Raw genomic sequence first — 18,209 nt, forward strand, 5'->3', positions numbered from 1 at the left:
TTGCAAACATCTTAAATAATTATAAAAGATATTTTATATATAATATTTTTGATGAACAAAAAACTGTAAGCAGATAGATTAACGTAATAACGATATATTAAGAATGAAATGAATATTAGAGTGAAGGAATAAAGAAGTTTACATTTATAGGATGCTGATGACTGTTTAACATTAAACACATATCTCATTACAATTTTTACATTTATTACTTCAGAACCCAGATCTCCAGAAGGAAATCTATGTAAACCTTGTAGTAGGGCACATTTCTGTTTTCCTGATGAACACTACTCTCACAAGTTTAAACTTTCTTTAGCATTGGTAGGTTCAACACCTCTGGTACTTCTATATCTTCAAGCTTGATTTTTGATGGATTGAAAGGAAATCTTAGTGGGAACATGAATTTTGTGTCCATCAGCAATGTGGCCTGCAAGAGCAACAAGGTTATGCAAATAGTGATGAATAAAATACACAACATGAACCAGTGTACTTCCATAGCAAACCACACACACACACACACACACACACACACACACACACACACACTCACACTCACTTCTGGAGGCGAGATGGTGTATTCCTTTACCACAATGAGCAGTTATGGGTACCAGGAAATGCTCGCGGCATGCAGCACCATATTGCACAACATCAGTTCACGGCTAACATGTGGGTGGGTTTGGTCAGTGAGTGCTTCATTGAGCAGTACCTTTTACTATCCCACTTATTATCAGACTTTTCTGGAACAGGTTCTTCCCAGTTCGCTTGAAAATGCTACAGTAAATGTGATGCACAGCATGTGGTTCCAGCATAATGGAGTGCATGCTCATTTTGGATTGGCTATTCATAGGTGTTTGAATAAGTCATTATTGCATTAATTGATTGGGCATGGTGGACCAGGTCACTCGATTTGAGTCTTGGTTTCTTTCTGTGAGAGCCATGAAATCTCTCATGTATCGTAAGCTTGTGTAGTCTGAAATGGATCTCGTCACAAGAATTTTCTTTGCAGGTGTTGCAATCAAAGAAACTCCTGGTGTGTTTGACCATGTCTGGCAGTCAATGCATACTTTGATTTCATCATTGTTGAATGCTAAAATTATACTTTTATACTTGATGCTTGCCAATCAAATGAAATAATGTGGAAACGAACTCATCAGTTGGCATGTTAATGATTTCATGAATGTATTCAAAAAGAGTATTGCCTAGGGGTCCTGAATAAACACAAAACATCTATGGCGTTTTGTAATACAAATATGTTATAATCACTAAACAGCACTTAACAGGAAACACTGTACATTAACTCCTCACATTGGTGAAGAGCCTTCACACTTTTTTTTATGTATTTGTGAAATCTTCTCGAAACATACCCAGCTGAGTCCAACTGCTTGAGTTTTAGTACTCCTATAGCTACATGTCAACTTTTGCAGCCCGTCCTTAACATATGATAATCACAATTTGTTTGCCCTGTATTTTTTACTCATTTGTTAAAATACTATGATAGTACAAACTCACTGTTAAATTATCATATCTGTGCTTGTTTGTAATGTACCACTCCACACATCACTTCTGTAGCTTGGTAAGACAGTTTATATTTCTTATGATCCACTAGTGAATGCAACTCCCACTAACATTTGTATTTATTAGGGCCATGTGGAAGGTCCAGGCAAAGCTTTGGCCTAGTTGTACACCATGGACGTGTACGTGAATAGACCTCAAGTATATGGTGGTAAAGGCAAGGACTCCACTTCAGACAGAAGAGATCGGATGCAAACTGCACTTGTAAGCCCTGACCTGGGCTTCCAATGTGGGAATGAACCCCTGTACATGCCTAACCTTCAATGGAGGGACTCCGGCCTCCACCAGGAAGCTGGTCACTGGACTTGTGCTAAAAGCTCCTGTTGCTAGTTGAATGCCACGATGGTGTACTGGGTCGAGTAAATGTAATGCTGAGGACACCGGTGTACCATAAACGAGACTCCCATATTCAAGGCAGGATTGAGCAAGGTCTCTGTAGAGCTGCAGCAGCATAGATCGATCTGCATCCCAGTTGGTGTTCCTCAGGCAGCAGAAGGCATTCAGGTGCTGCCAGCACTTCCATTTCAGCTGATGAAGATAAGGAAGCCACGTCAGTCGGGCATCAAAAACCAGTCTTAAGAATCTATATGTATCCTCTACAGTGAGTGGATCGTCATTAAGTTAAAAGATCTGGATGAATGGTACGACACTGACAGAAGTGCAAGACGCACGACTTCGCGGCTGAAAACTGGAAGCACTGGGCTACAGCCCATGACTGCACCTTGTGGATGGCTCCCTGTAGGCGCCGCTTGTAAAACCAGTACTGGAGGAGGTCGTCTGCATACAGAGAAGGTGAGACCAACACCCGGCAGCTGCTTCTAGACAGTTAATAGCCACTAAAAACAGAGATACACTCAATACAGAGCCGTGCGGGATCCCATTCTCCTGGATATGGGGGAACTATGGGAGGTGCCAACTTGGACACGGAAAGTACTGAACAATAGGAAATTTAGGATAAAAATCTGGAGCGGGCCCTGGAGACCTCACTCATATAATGCGGCAAGGATATGATGTCAGCAGGTCATGTTGTAAGCTTTTCATAAATCAAAAAATTCGGCAACCAGATGTTGGTATCTGGAAAAGGCTGTTCAGATTACAGACTTGAGGGAAACAGGTTATCAGTGGAAGAGTGACCCTGGTGGAAATCGCCCTGGCATGGAGCCAGTAGGCCACGTCACTCCAGAACGTAACACAAACGCTGACTTACCATACATTCTAACAGCTTACAAAGAACGTTGGTGAGGCTGATGGGCCGATACCTATCCATATCAAGCGGGATTTTACTGGATTTGAGCACTGGAATGATGGTGCTCTCCCACCATTGCGATGGAAAGATGCTATCGCACCAGATCTGGTTGAAGATGACAAGGAGATGTAGCTTGTAGTCAGACAAGATATGTTTGATCATGTTACTGCAGATCCGATCTCGTCCAGGAACTGTGTCAGGGAAATGTGCAAGGATGCAGAGGAGCTCCGACTTTGTAAATGGTGCATTATAAGGTTCATGGTGACATTGAGTGAACGAGAGGGCTTTCCTTTCCATCTACTGTTTGAGGGTGCAAAATGCTGGGGTATAATTCTCCGACATGGAGGTTGGGGGATAATTCTCCGACATGGAGGTTGGGGGATAATGCTCAGCAAAGTGCTCGGAAATTGCATTTGTGTCAGTAGGTAACATGCCATTGATGTTAATGCCAGTAACGCCTGTCAGGGTCTGGTACCCACAAACACATCTGATCTTCATTCAGATTTGGGAAGGTGATATATGGCACCGAATGGTCGAGACATACCTCTCCCAACATGCCTGTTTCCATCTTTTTATAAGGTGGTAAACGTGGGCACAGAGCTGTTTTAAAAGCTATTAGGTGCTCTAGGGAAGGGTGCTGCTTATGTCACTGTAGAGCTCGCTGACACTCTTTAATGGCCTCAGTGATTTCTGATTACCACCAAGGTATTGACTTTCACTGGGGGGAACCCTAAAGAACAAGGGATTGTGTTTTTCGCCACAGGAATGATCATTATAGTGACCTGCTCAACTACCATCGATGGCATCTTGTGGGGAGATTCAGTGGTGACAGCAGAAGTGAAAGCTTCCCAGTCTGCCTTGTTTAAAACCCATCTTGTTGGACGTCCAAGAAGATGGGAAAGTGGTCACTACCACACAAGTCGTCGTGGGCTCTCCAGTGGACAGGTAGGACAAGTCCTGGGCTGCAGAAGGATAAATCAGTGGTCGAATAAGTGCCATGAGCCACACTGAAATGTGTGGTGGCCCCAGTATTTAAGAGGCAGAGGTCGAGTTGAAACAGAAAAGTTTCGACATCTCTACCTTGGCCAGTAAGCACAATGCCACCCCACTAGGGGATATGGCCATTAAAATCTCCCAAAAGTAGGAAAGGTTTAGGAAGTTGATGAATCAGTGCAGTCAATGTGTTCAGGGGTACTGCACCATCTGGAGGAAGATATATGTTGCAGACAGTTATTTCCTGCGTCGTCCTTTTCCTGACAGCCACAGCTTCAAGAGGGGTTTGAAGGGGCTCAGTTTCACTGCATATTGAGTTCAGGACATAGACACAAACTCTACCTGACACACTATAATAGGCACTACTGTTCTTGTAATATCCCGTATAGCCATGGAGGGCAGGGGCTCACATTGCCGGGAACCAAGATTCCTGGAGCGCAGTGCAGAAAGCAGGTGTAAAGCTTAACAGTTGCCGTAGCTCAGCCAGGTGGTGGAAAAAACCGCAGCAATTCCACTGGAGGATGACGATATCATGAGGTTGGGAAGGCATGAAGCATGCAAGGAGGCAGGTTACGCCTCAGGGTCACCTGCTGCCACCGATTGAGTATTTGTATCCATTCCTATTGTGGATGACATGTCAGTGAGATCCAGGTCCTTAAGGGATGGTGAGATATCCACCTCAACTGCAGGTGCATAATTGGTCTCTGGAGGGTCCTTTTTCTTAGCAAACTTCTTTGTTTGCTTACCCTCTTGCTTCTCTTTATGGGCGCTGGGAGTACTTCTCTGAAGTAGTTTCAGGCACAGAGGAAGACCGAGAAGCTCTTCGTCCAGCAGCTTTTGGCTCCTTTAGCCACTGGTGTGTGTCCCCCCTGTGTCAGTAGAGACCTTGGGAGAGAGGGTACCAAAGGACCCCTTCTGCATGAGAGGAGCTGGAGGAGGCTGTTGCTTCTCTGGCTGGAGAAAGGGGACTGATGTCCCCTGCATTTGGGGGGCCTTGCTCCCAAAGTAGGTACTATGGGAGAAACGAAAGGAGATTTTCCCCCTACCACCAAGGGGCGGATGTATTCTGGTGGCCTGGACGGCCCCCTGTTCGTGGCGCACAGAGTGTGGTATGGCTGGTACTTGTGATGGCAATTGTAATGTAGCAGCAGCACATGTGGAGATCAACGAAATGGGGTGTTATTGATCAAATTTACGTTTAGCCTCTTAGTAAGTCAACCGGTCCAAGGTCTTGTATTTCATGATTTTTAGCTCCTTTTGGAGTACTGTGCAGTCTGGTGAGCAGGGGGAGTGCTGCTCTCCACAGTTGATACACGTGGTAGGGAGTGTCTGGATGCAGTGGATGTCCGCAGTCTTGTCATGTGGCGGTGGAAATGCAGTGGGAAGACGTGCCTGAATTTCCAGCATTAAAGCACTGCATAGGGGGAGGGATGTATGGTTTATCACCACAATGGTAAACCATCACCTTGACCTTTTCAGGCAATGAATCACCCTCAAAGGCCAAGATGAGGGCACCAGTAGCAACCCTGTTGTCTTTGGGTCCCCTGTAAACGCACTAGATGAAATGAACACCCCACCAATCTAGATTGCCACGTAGCTCATCATCAGACTGCAAGAGTAGATCGCAATGGAAAATAATCCGCTGGACCATGTTGAGGCTTTTATGGGGAGTGATGGAAACTGGAATATCATGCAGCTGGTCACAAGCGAGTAACGCCCAAGATTGGGCTGGGGTGCTGTCTGAATAAAGACTGCACCACTGCTCTTCTTGCACAGTGCTGTCACTTCCCCAGGCTTATCCTCAAGATGTTCAACAAAAAATTGAAGCTTCATAAGTAGAAAGGAGTCCCCGTCTATTCTGCTACAGACTAAATACCGAGGTGAATATGGCTCTCTTCTTTCTGTAGCCCACTGTTCCTCGCATGGTGTAGTGAGGGGGGGGAAACAATTTAGTGTCATATCTGTCAGCATTGTACTCGATCTTGCCCTTCGCAGAGATTGCTGGTGGCATATGGTCACCATCGAGAGATGACTTAGTCAACTTCATTGCAGGTCATCTGCCCTGATGCCACCCTCTCTGATCAGGGGCTCTCCCCACAGGTGACACCCAGCCACAGCAAAGGCCACCTGGCATGATGACCATTGCCAGGAGTCCTGATGCTGCAGGAAGACAGGCATCTACTTCTTGGCATACATGGGGAGTTTACAGTTCAGGCATCAGCAGTGCAATCTCTGTGTTGTCAGGGGACTACTACCAAATGGGTACATGACAGCCCCACTACAACGGACTGGCTACCATGCTGAATAGTGGGTGCAGAGAAATACAATACTGTCATGGGGGCGAATGAGGACAGGAGACAACATAAGCAAGTGACATACCCTGTAAAGTGTCCTCGCGCATATACTTGAGTTGCAGGTGGATATGCAAAGCCATGACAAGAGGTTCAGGAGATCGAATCTAAGGGCACTATGGACAACTCTTGCACCATGTAAGGTGTCCTTCCCCATATGGCCTGCACTTCTGTGGAATTTGGAAAGTGGCAGGTCAAATCATAAAATGGGACCAGAACTTATAGCGCCAAAAAGTGCGAGATTCCTTTTAGTCACCTATTACGACAGGCAGGGATTCCTCAGTCCTATTCTAACCCCCGTACCCGCAGGGGGATCTCTGAACAGTCAAAGGGACTGTGTCTGTGATACAATATCCACAGTCAACATCTATCTTTAGGAGTTCTGGGAACCGGGGTGATGCAAAATGTTTTTTGATGTTTGTATAATCAGAACCAGCCAAGACCAAACCTTGTTAAGACAAGTCTGTGCATTTCATCTGTGGGGTGGAGCAACTCATTGTGAGCTACGTATAGTATTGTCAGGAACCAGATTGAAGCATTGTTATGCTACTAAATGTCTAGGTTCAAATCAGGTGAATCTGGTGGTAAAGACATCAACGTGAGGTAACTGTATTGCCTCCTAGATCACTACAGGATGTTTCCAGGCATGAGACATGGAAAGTTATGTTGGAAGACGCCATCACTGGCAGAAAGAAATCAAGCATGAAGGAATGTAAATGGTCTACAACAGTGTCCATATACTCCATAGCTTTAATGTGTCTGATTATTTCTATACTTCCCACGAAAAACAAGGTGAATGTCCAACAGAGAATAAAACTACTCCAATTGGCCTGCATCCTGGCCTGTATATCCAGACACAATTACTGATCTTGTGTAACAAGAAATGTGATCCATCTAACTAAGCAAGACATTTACATTGATTCATGGCTTAATCTCCCTGATTCTGTGGCCACTGCAATCACAACTGGCAGTGTCATTGGGTCAACATGTGAACACACAAGGGTTGTTTGTTGTGGGGGCTTATTTTCAATAATGTGCACAAAACTATGCACCCCTTAACACTTCTGCCTGTTCAGCACTGTGTCATCAGATCTACCACTGAGCACTCCCTGTCTGCCTTTATAGAGCCGGCAAGTCTCTGACCTCCACATTCTATGATCAGCCATGTAGATTCAGCATCTTGTCACCTACCAGTGCTTTCGCCATCCTTCAACCACCACTTTCTGTGGGTGCTCATAACAGTTGCATGTTATAGGTGACCTTGGGGTGAACAGTTGGCTATGATGTCAGGATGGGAGACAGTGGGGAGTTCATGGTTGGTGAAGGACGAGAGAGAAGAGACTGTCAAAATTAATGTTTTATTTTGCACTGTTACATTATCACTGTATCTATACTGGGAGATGGCCTTGCCCCGTTCTATGGGTGTCAGCAATGCATGAAGGTGAAGAGTAATCTTGCAGAGGTAGCCAATCCTGCAAATGAGTTACTGCACCCAGGCAGCCTCTGCATGTGGCACAGAGGCATGTCCACTGCGGTGGTGAGAAACAGCTGCTGTGCATAGGTTGCAATTTGTTGCCTCGTTGCCATCATGACAGGAGTTGGGCTGCTGCTGAAGTGATCCAGGAAGGTCTGCTGCACTGTGGTACTAAGTCTGAAGCACATACTCCATGTCATCTCCTTGTCTGCTATAGCCCTGTGCCCTTGTGGAACTGCTGCCTGAGTAAAACTGCTACAAAATTGATGACACTAATGGGGGAAAAGAATCGCAACACCAAAAAATAATTGTATACTCTATAACTATTCATTTTCACTTTGTTACCTATCATGTTTGGTTGGTTACTTTGTTTAAAGGCAGGAGAAGGGACCAAACTATGAGGTCATCGGTCCCTTGTTCCTAATAAAATAATGCCACAAGTGTGAGAATAAAACGGACGAAACGTATAACACAAAACAGAAAGAAAGGAAAAGCCACAAGAATGAAGGGAAGGCAATGAACACTAAAAGGAACAAAAGAGGACAAGGAAACAACAGGGACGCTAGAAACAGAAGAGAGTAAAACATGAAAGCAGATTACAGTGGCTAGCCAACCACGAGAAAAAAAGGGAAAGCAAGTCACTCTGCAACACATTAAAACCTCCACCCTAAAAGCACTAGGGTGGAGGACACAAAGGGTCAAAGGACATGTACTAAAACCTAGATAGAAGTATAAAACCCACTCTCACGGATAAAACGTAAAACTAAAGCTGCTGTGGAGGCATTGTTGACCAACACCAAAGTCAGGGTGCTGGGAAAGTTAAAAGTCTGCTGCAGAGTGGCTAAAAGTGGGCAGTCCAGCAAGAGGTGGACAACTGTCATTTAGGGGGCCACAGTGACACTCAGGTGGGTCCTCGCAATGGAGTAACCATGCGTTAGCCACATATGGCCAATGCGGAGCTGGCAGAGGACAACTGATTCCCTGCGAGAGGCCTGCGTGGAAGACTTCCACACATGTGTAGTGTCCTTAATGACATGCAGTTTGTTGTGCACGCTGTTATCCATTCCGTCTCCCAAAGCCGGAAAACCCTGTGGTGTAGGACAGAACGCAGGTCAGCTTTGGAGATGCCTACCTCCAGAAGCGGTTTCTGCATTGCCTGTTTGGCCAGCCTGTCAGCAACGATTCTGACGTATCCTGGTGTCCACACAAACACCACGGAATGGCGGGACTGTTCCAGAGGATAGATAGACTCCTGAATGGACGCTACCAGAGGGTGGCAAGGGTAGCACTGGTCGATAGCTTGTAAGCTGCTCAGTGAGTCAGTTCACAGGAGAAATGACTCGCCACGGCATGAGTGGATGTACTCAAGAGCACGAGATATGGCCATCAGCTCTGAAGTGAAAACACTGCAGTCAACTGGCAAGGAGTGCTGCTCAGCATGTCCTCCATGAACATATGCGAAGCCTACATGACCATCAGCCATTGAGCCATCGGTGTAAACCGCTTCAGAGCCCCGGGACACGTCAAGAATTGAGAGGAAAGAGACAGTCGAGAGCAGCAAGGTTAACGGAGTCCTTAGGGCCATGCAAAAGGTCCAGACGAAGCTGCAGCCAAGGTGTACACCATGGAGGCATACGTGAACGGACCGCAACTAGAGCTGGTAAAGGGAAGGACTCCAGTTTGGAGAGAAGGGACCGCACGCAAACCACAATCATTAGCCCTGATCTGGGCCGCCGATGCGGGAGATGGACTGCCGTGGGCAGGAAAAGGAGATGGTAATTCGGATGCTCAGGGTAACTATGAGCAGTTGCGCACGTCCGATCTACAGTGGAGGGCACCAGCCTCCACCAGGACACTGGTCACTGGACTCGTACTAAAAGCTCCTGTCGCTAATAAAATCCCACAGTGGTGCACAGGGTCGAGTAAATGCAATGTTGAAGGCGCTGCTTAACCATAAACCGCACTCCCATAGTCAATTTAGGATTGGACAAGGGTTCTGTAGAGCTGCAGCCGTGTAGAGCGATCTGCACCCAAATTGGTGTTGCTCAGGCAACGGAGGGCATTGAGGTGCTGCCAGCACTTCTGCTTAAAGCTGACAAAGATGAGGGAGCCAACTCAATCGAGCGTCGAAAAAACTCCTAGGAATTGATATGTGTCTACTACAGTGAGTGGATCATCATTAAGGTAAAGTGCGGGTTCCAGATGAACAGTACTACGCCGACAGAAGTGCATGACACACGACTTTGTGGCTGAAAACTTGAAGCCATGGGCTAGAGCCCATGACTGCACCTTGTGGATGGTTCCCTGTATGTGCCGCTCGGCAACAACAGTACTTCTGCCGCAGTACGAAATGCAGAAGTCGTCTGCAAACAGAGAAGGTGAGACAGAGGGCCCGACAGCTGCTGCTAGACCGTAAATCGCCACTAAAAATAGAGAGACACTCAATACAGAGCCCTGAGGGACTCCATTCTCCTGGATATGGATGGAACTATTGAGAGGCACCAACTTGGACATGGAAAGTACGGAGCAACAGGAAGTTTTGGATAAAAATCAGGAGTGGTCCATGGAGACCCCACTCATACAATGTAGGAAGGATATGATGTCGCCAAGTCATGTCTTATGCTTTATGTAAGTCAAAAAAAGACGGCAATCAGGTGTTGCTGTCAAGAAAAGGCTGTTCAGATGGCAGAATCTATGGACACAAGATTATCAGTGGTAGAGCGACCCTGGTGAAGGCCGCCCTGACATGGAGCCAGCAAGCCACGTGACTCGAGGACCCAGCCCAAATGCCGACATACCAGACATTCCAACAGTTTACAAAGAACATTGGTGGGGCTGATGGGCCGATAGCTATCCACATCGAGCGGGTTTTTACCGGTTTTGAGTACCGGAATGATGGTGCTCTTCCGCCATTGCGATGGAAAGATGCCATAGCACCAGAGCTGGTTGAAGATGACGAGAAGATGTCACTTGTAGTCTGATCAGAGATGTTTAATTATCTGGCTGTGAATGTGATCAGGCCCAGGACCTGTGTCAGGGCAATGTACAAGGGCACTGAGGAGCTCCCACTCTGTAAATGGGGTGTTATAGGATTCACTGCAGCATGTAGTGAATGAGAGGACATTCTCTTCCAGCCGCTGTTTAAGTGTGCGAAAGGCTGCAGGGTAATTCTCCAACGCAAAGTGCAGGTCAAAGTACAGGTCAAAGTGCAGGTCAAAGTGCAGGCCAAAGTGCTCGGCAAAGTGCAGGCCAAAGTGCTCGGCAAAGTGCAGGCCAAAGTGTAGGCCAAAGTGCTCGGCAAAGTGCAGGTCAAAGTGCATGTCAAAGTGCTCGGCAAAGTGCTCGGCAAAGTGCTCAGCAAAGTGCAGGCCAAAGTGCAGGCCAAAGTGCAGGTCAATGTGCAGGCCAAAGTGCAGGCCAAAGTGCAGGTCAAAGTGCAGGTCAAAGTGCTCAGCAAAGTGCAGGTCAAAGTGCTCGGCAAAGTGCAGGTCAAAGTGCTCGGCAAAGTTCAGGTCAAAGTGCTCGGCAAAGTGCAGGTCAAAGTGCAGGTCAAAGTGCTCGGCAAAGTGCTCGGCAATTGCGTTTGCGTCGGTACACGGTAACACCAGGGACATCTTTTGGGGCCTGGTACCTGAAAAGACATTTGATCTTTGCCCAGACTTGCGAAGGTGCCATTTGGCACCCAGTGGTGGAGACTTATCTCTCCAAACACTCCTTCTTCCGTTGTTTGATAAGGTAGTGAACACAGGCATGGAGCCGTTTAAAAGGTATGAGGTGCTCCAAGGAAGGGTGTCGCTTATGCTGCTGTAGAACTCGCTGATGCTCCTAAATTGCTTCAGCGACTTCCGGCGACCACCAAGCGACTGCCTTACACCTCAGGCAGCCTGAAGAGCGAGGGATCGCGTATTCTGCCGCAGAAACAATTGTGCTAGTCACCTGCTCAACCATCACATCGATGTTACCATGTGGGGGAGCATCAGCGGTGACGGCAGAGCTGAAAGTTCCCCAGTCCACCTTTTTCAAAGCCCATCTGGGCAGGCGTCCTTGTGCCTGATGCTGGGGAAGTGGTCACTATCACACAGGTCGTCATGTGTTATTCAGTGGATAGATAGGAGAAGTCCTGTGGTGCAAATTGATAAATCAATGGCCGAGTAACTACCATGATGTCGAATTGCGACAGTAAAGTTTCGACATCTCTGCCTCAGCCAGTAAGCATGGTACCACCCCGCATGGGGTTATGGACATTAAAATCTCCCAGAAGTAGGAAAGGTTTAGGGAGTTGATCAATTAGTGCAGCTAATACATTCAGGGGCACTGCACCATCCAGAGGAAGATATACATTGCAGACAGTTACTTCGTGCGTCGTCCTTATTCTGACAACCACAGCTTCAAGAGGGGTTTGAAGGGGCACATGTTCACTACAGACTGAGTTTAGGACATAAACGCAAACTCCACCTGACACACTATTATCGTTGCTATGGTTCCTGTAATATCCCTTATAGCCGCAGAGGGCAGGGGTTCGCATTGCTGGGAACCAGGTTTCCTGGAGGGTAATGCAGATAGCAGGTGTAAAGCTTAACAGTTGCCGTAGCTCAGCCAGGCAGTGGAAAAACAAGCCGTAGTTCAACTTGAGGATGACATCGTGAGACTGGGAAGACATGGAACATTCACTGCGGCAGTTTACGCCTCAGAGTCACCTGCTGCCTCCGATTTATTGCCTGAGCAGTCTATATCCATTGTGTCTGAGGGTCTGGTGAGATCTAGGTCCTCAGCAGACGCCAGAATCTCCACCTCATCGTCAGACGCAGAGCTTGTAGGTAGCAGTGGTGTGGGTGCCACTGAAATTTCCTTCATCTTAGGGGTTTTCTTTTTGGATTTCTCTCGCTGCTCCTTGGGTTTCCCTGGCTGGGAGGACTTCATTGGCTCAGTCTCTGGGACTGATGATGAGCATGAAGCCCTACAACCAGCTGCTTTTTGGCTCTTCAGCCACTGGCGGGCGTCATCTTTCCCACTAGAAGAAACCTGGGAAGGGAGTGACCCAAGGGACCCCTTCCTAGCCAGAGAAACTGAAGAAGACTTATGCTTCTCCGGCTTAGAAGTGGGGACGGACGTTCCTGATGGTTGGTGGAGTGTTGCTCCCAAAGTAGGTGGTGCAGGAGCAACAGGGAGGGAAACGCCCCCACCATCAAGGGGGCAGGTGTAGTCTTCTGGCTCTGAGAGGTGACTGGGGTTGGAGGAGCTGATGGTGCCAGAACTGTTGTAGCGGTGGTGTAAGACGATGTCATACACGCAGCATGCAAGCGTTCAAATTTTCTCTTAGCCTCAGTTTAGGTCAGTCTGTCCAGAGTCTTGTTCTCCATGATTTTCCTTTTTTTCTGGAGAATCCTGCAGTCAGGCGAGCAAGGTGAATGGTGCTCTCCACAGTTGACACAGATGGGAGGTGGGGCACACGGAGTATTGGGATGTAATGGACGTCTGCAATCTCAGCACGTGACGCTGGACATACAGCGGGAAGACATATGGCCGAACTTCCAGCACTTAAAGCACCACATCGGGGGAGTGATATAGGGCTTTACATCACACCATTAGACGATCACCTTGGCCTTCTTGGGTAAGGTATCACCGTCAAAGGCCAAGATGAAGGCACCGGTGGCAACCTGATTATCCTTCGGACCCCAGTGGACACACCGGACGAAATGTACACCTCGCCGCTCTAAATTGGCACGCAGCTCATCGTCGGACTGCACAAGAAGGTCTCTGTGATATATGATACCCTGGACCATATGTAAGCTCTTGTGGGGCATGATGGTTGCAGAAACATCCCCCAGCTTGTCACAAGCAAGTAACTCCTGTGACTGGACAGAGGATGCGGTTTTGATCAAGACTGACCCAGATCTCATTTTGGACAAGCCCTCCACCTCCACGAACTTGTCCTCTAAATGCTCAACAAAAAAGTGAGGATTCATCGTCATGAAAGATTCCCCATCAACACTCGAACATTCAAGGTACTGGGGTGAATAAGATCCGTCGCAATCCTTAGCCTGACGTTCATCCCATGGTGTGGCCAGGGAGGATAACGATTCTTATTCATAATTCTGTGCATTGAATTGAGCTTGTGATCGCTTAGAGGCTGCTAGTGTTTCACCACCAGCAAGAGATGATGGACTACTCTTCATCGCTTGTCATTCACCCTGATGCCACCAACTCTGACCAGGGACCCTCCCCACGGGCGCCACCCAGCTGCAGTAAAGGCCACCTGGCAGGATGGCCATTGCTGGGAGACCTGATGCCCCAGGAGGATGGGCATCTACCACTTGGCATACATGGGGAGTTAATGGCACAGGCATCAGCAGAGCAGTCCCTGTGTGGTCAGGGGCTACAACCAACAGGGTACATGGCAGCCCCACCGTAACGGACTGGCTACCGTGCTGGATATCAGGTGCCAAGAAGTCAACGCAGACATTGACACTGCATAGTGCATGGTGGAACACACACCCAGGAATTTGTCCTCACCCAAGAGATGGAGAATGGGCAGGACTGCAATGCGACAACAAGAAAGTGGGCTAAAGATCTCAATGCATGATGGACACGATGTACCTTGTAAGACACCCTTCACCAATTGGCTCGCTCTTCAGGAAAATTTTTGAGAATGGAGGTCAAACCATACAGGGGATCATCACATAAAGGCCGAAATGTGTGAAACTCTTTTTAGTCACTTCGTAAGCCAGGCAGGAATACCTCAGACCTATTCTAACCCCCATACCTGCAGGGGGGTATACATGTTTGTTATCTTGATATGGGTCTTATATTTTGGGAAATACCATTTTGACTATCTGCATAATTTGAAAATGTATCCCAAGCCAAAACTTGTCAATGAGTAAATGAAAGTGAAATTTTCAACCTTGTCTGTTTTTCCATTGTATTGAATATTTGCTTCATTCTTCTGTCCCAGCTCATATGTATGTACATATTCACCTTGCATATTCTGTTGGCATAATCCGCTATGGCTTGTCAATGCCTCCTTGTAACAGTACTCAATCATTCCTGAAAGAACATTGCACAGCTCTGCTTCTTGTACCTCTTGAGAAGCCCCTAGTTTATCTGCTCAAACATTTATGATTTCTTAGTGCCTCTGTATATCCCACAGTAGTTTTCAGTTCTTCCACTAGATGTAATTTTGACACCAATAACAACTGAACATTGGACTAATCACCAATACCTGCTGACATCATTGGGTCCTCAACAAATACCACCACGTCCTCAGATGACCTTCCAGGAAAAGGAGGGGGGGGGGGGGGGGGGCGTGCAGCAGCTGATCTATTACTTGGTCTGGTGCCTGGAGCAATGCCATTTCCTCATCCTTAACTGCAGTTTGCTCCCATTACTGTTTTATCTGCTGACAACTGTACTATCTTTTCTTTCAAAAAATGAACTGCCTTAAGCTCCAAACTGCACCATGTGTGACTGCCATTGCAACACCTTTACTCATCATCCACACACAATACACAAAGTATAAATATGCAACAGTGCACAACCTGAAAAAATAAATAAATTACAAACTACACCTTATCATTATCACTACACTCCATATACAGCCTTGCAACATGGCCATATGGTAGGATGTAAAGCAAGTTACATATACTCACTCAGCCCACACTGCAGAATTCCCGAGCAGATTACATTGTGAATATCTAACATGCTCCAAACACTGAGCCTTACCATTGTCCTGAATCTCAGACACATTATCCAGTTGCTCTGACCTAAACAAATAATTTCAAGTTATGGTGATAGTTACTGCTAGATCCCATGTCTGTCACACACAACAAAGATAACCAATAGTTCTCTCACTCCCCCTACTGTGCTGACACTGTAGGCAGTGGTCCAGACATCGTGCTGCTTGTACAATGCACCATCTGCTGCCTACTGGAGACGCCACCAATTCTGGTGCCAATTATAGCCAAGCCTGAGATGGAGGGGCTACTACAATGTAAGGATGGCAGACAGCAAATGGTTGAGGCAAGGTAGCAGGCTGGTGAAGGTTCAGAAAGAGGTGGCTGCCAAAATTAATATTTTATTTCACACTATTACGTTAGCACTGCATCAGTGCAAGGAGGCGACCATGCCCTCACTTCATGGGAAGAGGGCAGGTGGTCAGCAGGATGACAGCAAGCAATTGGCCAGCTGGCTGCAACCCACTCACACACAGCTATGCTGACACCTGCAGTTGGTGCTTGGCATATGACTGTCACAAGAGCCACAAACAACAGGTGTCAGTGGTGAATGAAGGCGAACAGGAATATTGCAGAGGTAGCCAATGAGTGACCACGCCCAAGTGGCTGCTGCTTGCAGGGACCAATTTCTCCCGGGACAAGAGTCCAGCTGCTGCCCACTGTACAACAATCTGTGCAACTACAGTGACATTATTTTTCTGCCGTGGAATATGCCTCTCTAGTGTGAAAGAGCAATGGGTACAGGGCACAATGAAACCTTTAGGCTGACTCAATGCAATAAATTTTATTACCCAGCTGGAATAGTGCCATCCTTTCTACACAAAAAGTGGTAAAGGGGTGGGGTGGATGGGGGTAGGGCGAGAGAAAGGGGTAGGGGGAGGGGGAGGGGGAGGGCGAGAGAAAGGGGGACGGGGAGGGCGTGGGGAAGGGGGAGGGGGAGAGGGAGGGGGAGAGTTGGGCAGATCATGTAACCATTGTGGGGGCATACCCCTCGTACTCAATAGCTGAAGTACAGGACTAGTTTCCTATGATCTTCCAAGATTCCTGCTGCAACACCTGTGAAGGCAAGTTTTTAACTACAGAAGGAGAAACCACTCTGGACCACAGGAGGGCTGCCACTGAAGAGGAGACAGACTTCAAGAATACAGTCTTCAGTGTTACCCAGCAGCAGTTTTTGGTTATACGGATATGCATTTTCAGACTGCTTTTATTTTGCTGATTGGTTTGTTTCACGGTAAATATTTTTTCTTCCTGAAGGCTTATTCTTCCCCTCACTGCTCCTGTAGAATTCTTACCCATACATATCTATAGGTACTAAGGTGCTGCAAAACTTTTTTTTGTCTTTTGGTAACGATAAACTAGCACTGCAATTTAACAGCTATGGTACTGCAGAGACTGTTAGACACCATATCATTCTTTCTAAATCTTGAATATTTATTAGGTACTTACCATCTGCAAAGGGTAAACAGTTAGATGGGATTGAATATGGATATATGGCATTCACAACTAAGTATATTATAAACAAAAAATAGTCTAAACCCATGTAGCTAACAAAATTTCAGCTGTCATCCTTAGGGAATTGATTGGATGTCATATCATTCAACCATCTTGCTGATCAGTGATATCACACACAAAATACTAGATAGTGAGTAATAGTATAGGTCAGGGAGAAACTGTGGGAGATGTCACTGTCAAAGCTATCGAGGTGGTCAGTCAGGAAATGGAACACTACTCTCAGAGAGCTCTCCAGGACTAATTAATTTTTCATTGGACTACAAAAACATCATACTGCTGAGAGGAATTAAAATGAAGAAGGCTAATTGTGGTACCTTTGTCAGTGTAGAAAATGCAACACATTACATGGTTTATAGACGTCTAACAATTTCTCTAAAAGGTTCAGTAGTTATGAAACATTGCAAGAGCAGCAATTTGCTCTCATTTCTCCATACCTGTTTCTGAGGTTCACTTCTTTCCAGGAGCTTGGCCTGTATTCTACAAATAAAGCTGACAGGAACACATTCTTCAGATTCATCAATGGTTGTATACAGATTGAGTATTTTGATTATCTGAAAAACATGTGTAGCAGTTAGAACCATACAAAATAAAATGAGTAATAACTACAGCAGAAATATTCATTAAATTAATAGCTGTACTACTACTACTGCTGCAACATTACATTTGTAAGGATGTCAACTTTCTCCTAACTTCAGTATCTGATAAAATGGAGACAGACAAAACTGTTCCTCAAAGAAGAATTTCAGAAGGAAGAATTAATTGTACATACAAATAGTACATAATTCAGAGACAACAGCTGATACTCATTAAGACTTCAAGCACATAGAATTCTGATGATATTCTGTCTGCAAGTATCATGTCACCATATCTGATATAACAAATGCCAACACATTTGTGTTCTCACACTGACAATGGCAGATATCGTTAGCCATGAAAGCCCCATTCTTCTTCTTTAAGATTACTAGTTTTACTGATTACCAAGTCAAGATAAACCAGTTAAGCATGTCTTTAAAAAGGGACTGCAGGAGCTCAATATTTTGGAAATGGAAATTAAATTATTCAACAATCCTTTCCTGGTTTCATTCCATGATCTGTCACCATTACCAAAGTTAAAATATGTGAATCTTGTATTTCTAACTTCAATGAAAGAAAGATACCACAGCACACTGACTTTGTCCTAGTGGGATTTTTCATTACAGCAAAAATGTTTCACAACCTATACAAAAATATGGTCATGATCATGTGCATGTTTGGGTATATATATATATACTAATGTTATCACTTTTTTTGTCCATAGCAAGAGTAAAAAGCAAAGAAGGGAGTTTTCTTTA

General features: G+C 46.1%; 1 protein-coding gene across 1 annotated transcript in view; it reads right to left on the reverse strand.

Moving 5' to 3' along the window:
- Positions 1–298: 298 nt before the first annotated feature.
- The window catches only part of LOC126471269 (unconventional myosin-Va-like), a 67,266-nt gene continuing 49,355 nt past the window's right edge, over positions 299–18,209 (reverse strand). The window contains exon 9 of the mRNA XM_050099388.1: positions 299–424. Coding sequence (XP_049955345.1) covers positions 299–424 — 126 coding nt within the window. The remainder of the gene's footprint in view (positions 425–18,209) is intronic.

Source organism: Schistocerca serialis, chromosome 3, assembly GCF_023864345.2.
Source record: "Schistocerca serialis cubense isolate TAMUIC-IGC-003099 chromosome 3, iqSchSeri2.2, whole genome shotgun sequence".
Taxonomy (NCBI): Eukaryota; Metazoa; Arthropoda; class Insecta; order Orthoptera; family Acrididae; genus Schistocerca; species Schistocerca serialis.